This window comes from Capsicum annuum, chromosome 4, assembly GCF_002878395.1.
Source record: "Capsicum annuum cultivar UCD-10X-F1 chromosome 4, UCD10Xv1.1, whole genome shotgun sequence".
NCBI classification, from domain to species: Eukaryota; Viridiplantae; Streptophyta; class Magnoliopsida; order Solanales; family Solanaceae; genus Capsicum; species Capsicum annuum.
In genome coordinates, this window is record NC_061114.1 from 193,997,496 (window position 1) to 194,010,465 (window position 12,970).

Sequence of the window (12,970 nt, forward strand, 5' to 3'; positions counted from 1 at the left end):
CTTATCAAATTTTTAATCTGAAAAAATACATATGAGAATCTATTAAGTACCTATGCTCATCTATAAAAACTAAGAATAAGTTAACATAACTTTATGTAATAAATAAAAGAAAATTAAAAAATACATATAAAGACATATCAATTACGTAATAAAAAATTTAAATACGTATATTTTTTTTAAAAAAATATATGCATTAATCATACGTAAATATGTATTATTCATAGATATATACGCGTAGCCGAAAAATGCATTTTTAGACAAACGAATATATTTATATCCATAGCAAAAAATATATATTCAGACTTGTAAAAACCATATGCAATATTCATATATACATATGTATTATGCATAAATATATATGCGTTAATAATATATACATATGCATTATGCATAAATACATATGCATATCTGGAAAAAACACATGCATTACTCGAAATACTTATGCATAAAATGGAAAATACATATGCATATATGAAAAATACATATAGTAACTGAAATATACATATTAATTACTCAAAAATATATTCAAAACTGAAAACCACATATTCATACTGACATATGCATAACAGTAACATAAACTAACCAAGAAAATTTTTATTTTATAGTTTAAACATCAAAAATCTAAATATCATATAAAATGAACATTAAAATATCGACTTTCAACATTAAAGTAACGTATGAAACCTAAGAAATATTCAATTAAATGTTAGTCCACCTAAAGTTAATTGTTATCAAATACAACAAATTCTCCCTAATTGCGCTTGGACCACACAGTTCTTCTTCTTCTTCTTCTTCTTCTTCTTGTACTGATTTTTCGTTAACATATACTTAATACGATCTTTAGTATCATTGACCGTATGACATCCTATATGTGGAGCAAGTTTGGGCAATACTCTTGTTATGTACATTTGATCACGCAACACCTTACACCACAAAAATACAATTATATGTAAAAACAGTGACACATATGCATTTATGAAATACATCTTACAGTTTCATTATACAATATATCATAAAACTATCATATATATTTTGTGAATACATCACTGTTCCATATTTAAATTATCAAACATCCAAATACAAACATTGTCATCATCTCAGGAATAACAAATACAAGTGAGCAATAAATTCAAATATTAACAATGACAAAAGAAATATATATAACCGATAATAAATACATTTATACTTCAAGCAAACCAAATATATATGTATTTTATTTATATATATAACTGGTACAAAAATCATGCTTATCAAGAAGAAAGAAGTACATATCATAGTCAAAATCTAATGAATAACAAATACAACTTCACATAAATACAAATCTTAGCAATATGCATTCATAAAAACATATCTAAACCGTGACATGTATATACTTTACATTTCAAAACAGTGGCACTTTGTATTTACAGAATACATATTATACTTATATTACAACGTATACATATCTATTTTATGAATACATGAATGGTTCAGGCTAATACTCGCCGGTAAAACATCATTAATGACTGTCGATGTCGGTCACTGTCACGGTGAAATTCGCCGGATAGACCCTCCCTCTACCGAAAATCCATCGGGAAACGTCAAAACTGGCGAGTTCAATCGAAGCCACCAGCCCACCCATTGCCGAAAATGGCATCCCTTGGCTGGAAAACACCAAAAAAATCACAAAACACCAAAACAAAAAAACGAAGCAAAAATTTAGACTTTGTGCATTTCACTAGTGTCTAAATTATACCAAAGTCACAATTTTTAACATATTAACGCTAAAAATTCAGCCATATTAAACCGTACCAAGCAAAAATCAGCTCATTAAGCCAAAATAATAGCTATAAAACGAAAAAAAGGGTTACCTAACAAAATTGATATGAACGCCAAGACTGCGATGAACAACGGAGCAATCAATACACAAGAAGATCCCATACGTCACCGATGCCCAAGTTGGATTCTTAACATTGCAATCGAAGCACATCTAACAAAACAAATCAAAATTTGGAATTAAAAATCATGTAGAAAATCAACCAAAATTAACGTATCTAAAACAAATCGAAGAAATTCTATGTAATCAACAAAATTAAATATAAAAGAGTCCAAAAAGGTTAAATAAAAATTAAAAGAGTAAACCTTATTTTCAGGCTTGGATTTGAGCTTTCGAAAAACAACGTTTTTATCGCTGAAGTTCTCGAAAGCCATGTCTATACAGAAATGTAAAATTCTTCAACTTCTCAAATGGAGATTGATAAGAGAGAGAAAAAATGGAATTTGAAAAATAAAATAATCCAAGAAAGACAATGGGGAAAATTGAAATTGATAAATTGGCGTGATAATAGGGTAATGTAAAGGAAAGTGACGTGAAAAGAGGATAATGAGTTAAAGTCACACACTTCTCAATAAAAAGGTAAAATATTGCTACTTTTATTATTAGTTGTAATTTTGAGAAACTATTGCTATTAATTGTAATTAATGTCTTAGGTATGCTAGTTTGTGTAATTTTTCCAATTAAAAATTAGCCAGCACATTTAAAGCGATTAAAAATAGTCATTTTTAATGTCGAAATAAGGTATGAACAAAAATATCTTTAGCTTGAACGCGAAATACTCTAACAGTCTATGTTAACTTTAAAACTCCATGAATGTAAACTTCAACAAAGTATGCTAGAGTTTTCAAACATTTAAAAGTAACGACAGTAACAAAGGAAAAGTTAAAGGAATGTAAACTTCAACATATCATTTGGAATACTAGTTATTTTGAACTGGACGGAATATACACATAAGTTTTATATACGCAAAATAAAATGTGAACTAAGAATGTCTTGACACTAAGTAATGCATGGGTAAAATGCTACTAATAAATACTCCTTCCGTCTCAAATTGAGATGACACATTGATTAAGAAAAATAATTAATAACATGGCTAGTTTACCATAGTACCCCTATTAAATGATATTTACATTTTAATTTGAAGAAACAATAATTAATGTAAAGGATAAAACATGAAGAAATTTTTTTTGTCTCTTCTTGGTTAATGAAAAAAGACAAGTAAAATGAGAAATCAATTTAGAAAATTTGAAACGGGTAATTGGAGACGAAGGAAGTAGTAAGTGTCACTTTAGCAATATAAATTTGTCCATGCTTTAGGAATTTAAGACAAAAATAATAATTGTTTTTGACTACACCCTATATTATTAAAGGACTTCTTCTTAAATAGTGCTCAATGTCAAGAAACATCAAATATATAGGGTAACCTAGTAAACTATACAACACATTTATTGTTTTTCTTAATGAATATGAAATGAACTAAAATGATACTTATTTTAAAATGGAGAAAATACTTCTATTTATGTATGCTAATACGTAGTGTATCAAATTATATATATTCAACAACAAATAATTCAACATTATATAGTTATGCATTACTAATCTTTCCATAATTATATATCCATACAGAGTACTATTGACAAAATAAAAAATAGGATCAAGATAAAATCACGCAAGAGGCTAAGGATAATGACCTAATCTAGCTGACGACTAAGATGAGATCTCTTTTTTTTTTTTTTTTAAAATGTAATAACCCAATCTAATAAGATAAATGCCGAAATCATCTCTTAAATCTTTTAGGATCTACGTCAAAATTTACGTATAACACAAACCATTGGTTGCTGCTTTTAACTTGGGAGTTTAATTGGAGATATTACTCTTGTTTGGATACTTGTTCTTAGAAGAAAGAGATCAATCTACATAGTTATTCCCTTATACTTGTTCTTAGAAGAAAGAGATCAATCTACATAGTTATTCCCTTACTCTCAAAGTAGTTGTCCACGTTTTCCTTCTCGTTATCGAGAGTCGATTTAATTAATTTTTGAAACAAAAATTGATTAGATTAATTTAAAATTTTAAAACTAAAATTTAAATATTCAAAGACATTAAAAATACTACAAGTTGTGGATGAGTATATTTATTTAAACAAAATCAAGTATAACAAAGTCTTATTCAGTTTTCAGAACACACACATATGTAAAATCTGACTAACAACAACAACATATTTAGATTAATCTCACAAATAAGGTTTGAGATCGAACCAGTGTAAGCACGACAAGAGTGTAATTATAATATATTATAAGTATAGTGTTGATTCCAACTTATATTGTTAATTAACACGTGAGATTATCCCCAGCATCAACACCAAGTTGTTGACAATACTGAGTGTAATACTCAACCCTTCTAGCAACAGTTTGAGGATTACCACCATCACATTCAAGTCTACCATTAATAGCTCTAATAGTTGGACCAAAACCTTGTCCAAAAGTAATTAGTGAATGACAATTGTTCATCCAATACCACAATGCTGTCTTGAAGGAAATAACAGCATCTCTTGCAACTATGTCAGGGTCATTTAGGCCATCAAATCCAATGGATTTTCCAGCAGGTCCGTAGTTGAAGTTCCATGATAGTTGAATTGGTCCTCGACCATAGTAGTTCTTGCCTGATACACAAGGGTACTCTTTGTTGTCCTCATCACAATAGTCGCCTGATGGACCATTTATCTCATTTATGTAGCACATGTCTGTATGTAAATTAAAATCAAGAGGGAATTAATTAGTCCTAGTACATATGTATACTACTAAAAGAATGTCAAAAACCATATATATTACTACATACCTAGACTACTAAAGCATGTGATTTAATAAAAAAAAGTGATAACTTACGGCCAGTTTCGTGGGTGACATGAGCAAAGAAAGCAGCAATTTCACGTTTAGAGTCATCATTAGAACCCACAGTTCCAAAGTTAGGATAAGATTTAAGAGCTTCAAAGAATTTATCCCTTGAATAAAACCCTTTTCCTTCACAATTAGAAGCGGCTTGATCAGCTATCCCATTAAAGAATGCATCAGATACAATATCAGAAACTGAACCGCCATTATTGCCTGATGGTGTAGTACTAAAACATGGCCCCCCTTGACACCCTTCACCACAATAATCCTTTCCCTCTCCACAATAACCCCATTTGCTACAACATAAATTTGCTGCACACCCACAGTTTTGTGCCAAGATTAGTCTTGGTACATCAGCTATTATAGCTAATGCTACAAAGAGAAAGAAATATTTTGTTGATGAAGAGAAGTTCATCTTGATTAGTTAAGTGTGGAGGGAAGTCTAGGAAATGCAGAGGTATTTATAGATATGGGCAAACTATTACAATTATTATAGATGAACTACTATTGTCGAATTGTTCAAATTTATATTAATATCAAACTTTTTCACATGCACGTAGGGGCGGCTGCCTTAGCCCCAAATTAAGTTGAGTGTTTTTATTTCTTTTTAGTAATATTTCCTCTTAGTTTACTTGTCATTTTTGATATATTAAAATAATATTTTTTTATATTTTATTTTTAATATTAACTACTTATTCTCTAAATTATTCTTCAGTATCAAATATTAAATATTAATTAATAAAAATAGATAAATAGTATAATAAATAATTATATCAATAATTATTTTCTTAATGAACGTGTCAAAATAAAATGTGAAAAGTAAAAAAAGGAATGGATGGAATAGCGGATTATGATGTTTTCTTAAAAAATATATTGAATACTCCAACTATTTATAGGAAAATATTTTTTTATATAATGGAAGAATTATTACAAAAAATTTTAATATATTTGGAGTACTACGTGTCATGAAAAATGTAATGCATTAATTAATATCAATTGAGAAAAAATTTTAAAAATTTGATTTATTATAGTTACTAATAATTTTAAATCTTAATAAATTTTTAAAAATAAATTTTATTAAAATAATTTTTTTTTTAAAAGCTTAAGACTTTTCTTTGATTTTGACCTTTCTGACCTTACTCACTAAACTAGATGGCTAATGCGCTTAAGCCGCAACTTGCATATTGGTTGACTTCTGACATTTTTGAGTCCTTATAGTTTTGTCAAAAAAATCAATTGTACTAGGAGTAGCTTTTTCTCCTTTTTCTTTCTCAAAAATCAATTGTACTAGGAGTAGCTTTTTCTCCCTTTTCTTTCTGAAAAATCAACTGTACTAGGAGTAGCTTTTTCTCCTTTTTCTTTCTCAAAAATCAATTGTACTAGGAGTAGCTTTTTCTCCTTTTTTCTTTCTCCACCTAGAATTGAACATACCACCACACACGATGGATGCATTGAATAAAAAATTTAAGTCTTACATACATATATACATCTAACTATGCAACTAAATTTATGCAATGAAATATTGCATTTATAGTTACGTTATAATATAGTTATAATTATACTTACTATACCAATTGAACAAGTAGACCTTCTATATGATAATTCAAATATTGAGAGGATCCTAGCAAAGTTATCTTTAAATTTTTCATTTAACTATCAAAAATATTCAACTTAATTTATTTTTGAATTAGTAAGAGAGAAAATCAATATATAATTTTAATAATGTATTACTACGTTCTCTTATGTACTCTAAGTATTTGAGACAAAATATTTAATTTATATTATATTAAAAGTGTAATGGGTCTTAGAAATGTTTGAACCTTTTGTTCTTCATTAAAAAGGTCGATTTTAGACAAAATCGTCTTTTTACCCTTTCCAATTATTTGTATGATATTAAATATATTGACTGTAATAAATATATTAAAAATTAAAAAAAAAAGACATAAAAACACTCCTAAACTTGTCCGTCTAATTTCCTTTAGCACTTTAACTTTATGGATATTTAAATACACTCTTCAACAATTTTGAAGTGAATAAATATAACCCCTGAGACTGACGTGACACTAAAGTAAAAGAAGGAAAAAAATATAAAACGTGTAATTCTTGTTTCTTTTTTAAAATTGGTCCCATTAAATGTATATAATTAGAAAAAAAAAGAAAAAAATCAACCCCCTTCCCGAATCCCTTTCTTCTTCAACCCCACCCTCACCCTTGCATATTTTTTTTTTGGGATAACTAGGGATGTGCAAAAACCAAACCGACCGATAAAAATGTTATTGGTTTATTGTTATTGGGTTATGGGGTTAACGATTTTTTAATGGTTTTATAAAAAAAAATTATTGAATTATTGGTTCGGTTCGATTTTTTCTTATTGGGTTAGTGGGTAAACCGATAACCCAATAAGAATATATATATATATATATATATATATATATATATATATATATATATATATATATTCATTACATATTTCTCCTAATTTCTCTTTAATTTCTACAAATTAACAAACTTATTATTTCAATTATACAAACTCTTAATTTCTCCTAACAACATTTAGTTCAAACTTGAAGATTCTTGTAAATTAAAATACATCATGTAAGATTTTTAGTTGCAAATAAGATTCATTTTTGTATGTTAGTTACTACTATTTTTATTTTATGAGTATTTTCTTATCGGTTGAACCAAAAATCGAACCGTTAACGACTAAAAATCGATAAATCAAAAACCGATAAGAAATATCTTATTGGTTTGGTTATTGGTTTAGCATATTTTAAAACTGAAAATCGATAATCCGAATAGACAATATGTAAAATCGAACCGAACCGGCCGATGCACACCCCTAGGGATAACTACATAACTTACCAAACATAGACTCATAATTACCCAATGTAGCTTAAGTTTCAATTAATTATAATTCATAGCCCCCTCTGGACTATTAATTATCGCTAATTACAATTCATAGTCTCTCTCATGTATTTTTTTTTCTATTGCTCTCCTTTTTTTCCTTTTTCAATTTTTTCTTAATTTCTTTTTTTTTTTTTTTCTTTTTCTTTTTTCTCCTTTTTTTTTTTTCATTTCATTTTTTCTCCTTTTTTTTTTTAAAAAAAATTTTCTCCTTCTTTTCATTTATGCGAACTAGCAAACATAGATACAAGTGCGAACTATAAAATACAAATATAAATGCGAATTATAACATACAAATACAAGTGTGAACTATAAAATACAAATATAAATACGAACTATAACATACAAATACAAGTGTGAACTATCATTTGTATATTTTAATTATTGAAAAGGAATGATTGGTTTTCTTTCTATGAATATTTGTTTTTATTTATTGATGCGAGTTATATTTATTGATACAAATAAATACAATTCAATTTTTTTAATACAAATACAATATATACGAATACATATTATGTTTGTATTTGTAAAATTATTTGTTTCATGTGTTTGTAATTGTATTTGTATCAAGTGATATTTGTTTATTTACAAATACGAATGATAATTTTGGCGTACAAATACATATTTATATATTTTAGAATTAAGAAAATACAATTAATGCATTTACTTGTTTGTATACAAATACAAATGATAAATTGTACATAATCACGGCTAAATACAATATGCAATAAACTTACAAATACAAATACAAAATAATTATTTAAAAATAAAAGGCATCGACGAAAATAGAATACAAATACAAATATGATCTAAATATACAAACATAATAAAACTACAATACAAATATAATTCAGTATAATATACAGTCAATTATAAAATAAAAATATAAAACAATTCTTTAAAATACAACTGTGTGTAGACACGTAATTTTGTCCCTCCAAAAGATTAATTTTCACCTTTTTACCCTATCCTATTGTGTACCCTCAACCATGTAATTATTCCTCCACAAAAGTACAAAAATAACAAATTCCTAACAAACTCAATCCTAATTATTCTTTTGGTAACAAAATTAACAACCCTTTCCTAATAGATTAGGACACCTCACCCACTACTCCATACCTCACCCACGTGACCCCCCTACTCACTTTTATTTTACATGTTATTTCCATATATAGAGGAAGGAATACAAGAAAAGGAATACATTTTTTTCATTGAGAGAAAGGGAGTGGGGACCTACAGGGAAAAGGAGAGGCAACATATCAAAAAGGAGAATTGGCAATTTATATACTCAGAGACTGTCTTATTCTAAAAGAAGACATCACTATATTCAACCCCTCACAATTCTCTCACCATATACGCACACATGCTGATAGAGAGCACAAACTCACCTCACACTAAGACCTCACTGGAACAACTCACGCGCACACATAGCCACACACCCTATCAGAAAAGGGACAGCGAGATGCGAGAGAGATAGACGAGGGGAGTAAGAACAGTGAGTTAGAGAATGAGGTAAATAGTGAGAGATTGAGAGCAAGAACAAAGGGGATTGAGAAAAAATAGGAGAAAGGGGTGACGGGGAGGTGAATTGTAAGCTATTGAGGTCGTCGGAGCTCTGGAAACACAAATACAGTGATTCCAAGCTCACCGTCGTCAAATCTATCGTTAACGATAGATCAACAACTAGTTCCGGCCACCAACACTTTGAAAACGGCTCAAACCGCCTAGAAATCCACCAAAATCATTGAAGTAGCCGCATCGCCAATCTGGTTTTCTCCAAAATCCGCCAATCCACTTCCTTACCGTTACTTCCTGTGCTCACCGGAGCTCCGGTGAGTCGCGACATATCGAAAGAAAACAGGGGGGGTTCGTCTTGGGTATTTTGGGATTCGAGTTCGAGCTTCATCGTGGTTCATTAGTTCCGAGGCTTCGGTCATGTTGAAATCAGTTCAATTGGTCAAATAAAAGCCCCAATTTAAGGTCCATCTCTTTATCTCATTCTTATCCTTAATTAATTTTTATGGTTGCGTATGTTGATTGCCATCGTCTCGACTTTTCACTTATTTTATGTGTGATGTGAATGATGAATGTCGAATGATATTGATTAGGAATCGTCTGAAATATTATCGTTGATTTGTTATGTTGGAACATTAGTTGAGAATCAATTTGGGGCGGAATGGATAAATCGCTAAAAGGATGAATAATGATCAATTTTGATTTATTGTTGTTTGGTTTAATTTGGTTTAAGTATGAATATTGTTGAACATGATAGTAGCATGATTAGGCCGTTAAGTCGATAGGCAAATTCTAGGTTTTGGGGTAGGCAACTCATAAGATTCTAATCATCGAATGTGTAAATATTTGTGTTGAGTGATTTTTTCTATTTTAATCGCATTAAAAATGTACTCATTTGGCCGGGGAATGCCCCGAGGTATCTATATTGATTTATCTGAGGAATGCCCCAACGTCTCATGTACTTGAAGGATGTTTGTGATGAAGGCCCGAAGCATTGGATAAAGCATTGGAGCATAGTTTAGAATTAGTGTAGGTTTACTTTTCAGTACCCTTTTTTTATTTTTGAACTGTATAATTGGACTGAACACTATATTTTGGATTTGTTTTATTTCGTGTGTTTGATTGATTGTTTTATGTGTTTTTATGTGGTTTATACATTTGTAATGTCAAAATTAGCCGATACGCTCCATCAAGCGACCGTGGTCAAAACACGGGATCGAGGGGTGCCTAACATCTTTCCCTCGATCAACAGAATTCCTTAGTCGGAATCTCTGAGTTTTGAATGTAAACATAATACTTTTTCAAAACAAAATTTTCATCTTTTTATCAATTTAATAATAAAACCCTTTCAAAACTTCAAATTTTCTTTTTGGGTAAAAAAGGGGTGTGACAACTCTGGCGATTCTGCTGGGGAATTTTTCTAGAATTTGAGCTTATCTTTTGGAGTTGTATCGGCTTGTTTGACATTATGGGTGTGTAAACATTGTTTGTGTTATCGTTTGTTATTATCATTGTTGAGTGCCTACGTGCTCTTTGTTTACAGTTTTTCTCTTATGTGTTACCGCTTTATAACTGGCATCATGTGCATAATCCGATTCAATTCTTTCTGCAACAAGTTCTATAGTACACGCTGTGTACATGACCTATAGTTGAGTCACCCTTATTTTAGGATGGGGGAGCCGTTGCCTGGTATGAAGTAGGTGGATAACCAAAGCAGCCATTATCGACCATACGCTTCCCTGAACAGTCTTGCTAGTGAACCCCAGTGTAGGTCAGCCTTTAGGTCATACTTATGTGCATCATATTGAAACCTAGTGGGGCCCATTTGGTCCTTTATAGGAGACTCACCTCTACAACATTCCTATGTGCTAAATGTTGTATCTTTGAGGGTAACGTGGTCATTTGACAGACTGATTTGGGAAAAGTATGTGTTAGAAGTAAAGTGTGTAGGCAAGGAATTGTTGAAAAAAAAAGGAAAAAAAGAAAAAAAAAAGAAAAGAGTGAAAAGAAAGAGTTTTGTAGTTTTTTAGAATTCTTTATGGCTTTTATTTTTCACAATCCAAAAATTCAAAAAGAAAATAGTTTTCTTACACTTTTTACGCATTTACTCAAAAAAAAAATCTCAAAAGATTTTTCTTTTATCTCCTTTAGTATGCATTCATAATTCAAAATTTTCAAAAAAGATTCCTTTTTATTGGAGCTTTTTTTTATAAAGAAAAAAAAGACAAAAAAATGATAAAAGTTTTGTATATTTCATAAAATGAAAATACCAAAAAGATTTTAATTGGTGTCATTTTTATGTGAAGTGTCTGTAAAAATCCAAAAAGATTTTATTTTTATCGTCTGTCTAATCCCGTCTCTCAGGTCAAGTCTTAGTTCGTTTTAATCTTTAATTGTCCAATCCGGACAAACTACACACCCCTGATTCTCCTTTCTCGGGAGAGAGATACGTAGGCAGCCTATTGTTGGTTCGGGGATCTTATTTGAAAAATTAAAAAAAAAAAGATTTTGTTCACTCTTTATTAGAGTAGGTGTTTCATATACATCTTTTAAAAGAAAACTACAAAAATATTTTCCTTTGGTAGTTTCAAGATTCACTTTCATATGAAATTCAAAATCGAAAATCCAAAAAGATTTTTCTTTGATAATCGTAGGTTTCATGTTGTATAGAGATGTTAAAGTTGAAAAATTCAAAAAGATTTTCAGCAATTCTTTTGACAATTTGTTATTTTCTCTTCTCAAAGTTTCAAAAAGAAAAAAGAGTAAAAGAAGAAAAGGAAAAAGAGTTTAATTGGCCATTTTGGCAAGACTTCACGAACAACGCACACCTGATTCTCCTCTCTTGGGAGTGAGATATGTAGGCACCCTTCTTGGGTTCGGTGATCTTTTAAAAAAAAAATCAAAAAAAAAAAGGAAAAAGAGGTTTTGAAAAAGTGTTGAACTCCAATATATTTGTTGTTTTTTGTTGAGTCAGTTTAAGGAGGTTGATTTGTGGCATTTTGGCTGGTACTTCACATCACACCAAATCCAAAGGGTTAGTTGTATCCAACCAAGATATAGAGAGTGACATCATGGATCAAACAAAGAATCAGGAAAATGAGAGTTTGAAGCAAGAGATTAGGAGACTAAGACAATAAATGACAGAAATGTATTGAGCTTGGGCCAGTGGGTTGCCTCCTCCTCCATTTCCCTTTATTGATCCTACAAATACCTTGAGTTTTCCACCAAAATATCAAAGTCAGTTTTCTACTGTTGTTAATGCACCGCAACATGACTCAGAATTCATTCCAAGCCAAAAACATCTCAATACTTCCACCACTTTTTCTCTAGCTCCTCAGCATAAGCCTGCTACATTCATAACACCACATGTCGTCTGCGATCTTGTTGCTCAATCCTCTACTAGGACTTCCGCATTGGCTCGCCCAACGGTTGTGCGTCCCCGTGAACTTATATTCAATACTTTTGGTGATCATTTTTATACTCCTGAGCCTGCTTTTAAGTTAACTGGACCACTAAAATTTCTTAACAAGAAGTCAAGTGTGCCAGAAGAGTTGGAGAAAATGGTTGGAAAAATAAAGAGTGCAGAAAATGCTATGAAAAATTCTCTAGGACCTACGGGTAAAGAAGATGTTTCATACAAAGACTGGGGTATGCCTTCAAGTGCTAACCTTCCTCCAATCTTTGAGATATCGAAATTTGAGGAGCAAGATGGACATGAGAAATCCGTGAAATATTTAGGATAATATTGCAATCAATTGAGGGAACCTGGTGGGAAGAAGAATGAGAAAGATGACACTACTATTGTAGTTGGAGAACGGGCACATCCAAGAAGACAGCGTCGTCG

General features: G+C 30.4%; 2 protein-coding genes across 2 annotated transcripts; both read right to left on the minus strand.

The window, feature by feature from the left end:
- Positions 1-1,179: 1,179 nt before the first annotated feature.
- LOC107855064 (probable ADP-ribosylation factor GTPase-activating protein AGD9) lies at positions 1,180-2,770 on the minus strand. Its single transcript, XM_016700049.2, has 3 exons — positions 2,122-2,770; positions 1,851-1,969; positions 1,180-1,643 (listed from the first exon to the last, which is right to left on the minus strand). The coding sequence occupies exons 1-3, from the start codon at positions 2,188-2,190 to the stop codon at positions 1,499-1,501; spliced, it is 333 nt and encodes a 110-aa protein (XP_016555535.1). The 5' UTR covers positions 2,191-2,770; the 3' UTR covers positions 1,180-1,498.
- A 1,155-nt stretch (positions 2,771-3,925) lies between these two features.
- LOC107855061 (endochitinase EP3-like) lies at positions 3,926-5,152 on the minus strand. Its single transcript, XM_016700044.2, has 2 exons — positions 4,702-5,152; positions 3,926-4,559 (listed from the first exon to the last, which is right to left on the minus strand). The coding sequence occupies exons 1-2, from the start codon at positions 5,120-5,122 to the stop codon at positions 4,147-4,149; spliced, it is 834 nt and encodes a 277-aa protein (XP_016555530.2). The 5' UTR covers positions 5,123-5,152; the 3' UTR covers positions 3,926-4,146.
- Between the last annotated feature and the right edge of the window lie 7,818 nt (positions 5,153-12,970).

Coding starts and splice junctions, on each gene's coding strand:
- LOC107855061 (XM_016700044.2), bottom strand. CDS start 5,122: ATGAACTTCTCTTCATCAACAAAATATTTCTTTCTCTTTGTAGCATTA. Junction 4,560..4,701: donor TGTCACCCACGAAACTGGCC/GTAAGTTATCAC, acceptor ATTTACATACAG/ACATGTGCTACATAAATGAG.
- LOC107855064 (XM_016700049.2), bottom strand. CDS start 2,190: ATGGCTTTCGAGAACTTCAGCGATAAAAACGTTGTTTTTCGAAAGCTC. Junction 1,970..2,121: donor AATCCAAGCCTGAAAATAAG/GTTTACTCTTTT, acceptor TTGTTTTGTTAG/ATGTGCTTCGATTGCAATGT. Junction 1,644..1,850: donor GTTCATATCAATTTTGTTAG/GTAACCCTTTTT, acceptor GGTGTTTTCCAG/CCAAGGGATGCCATTTTCGG.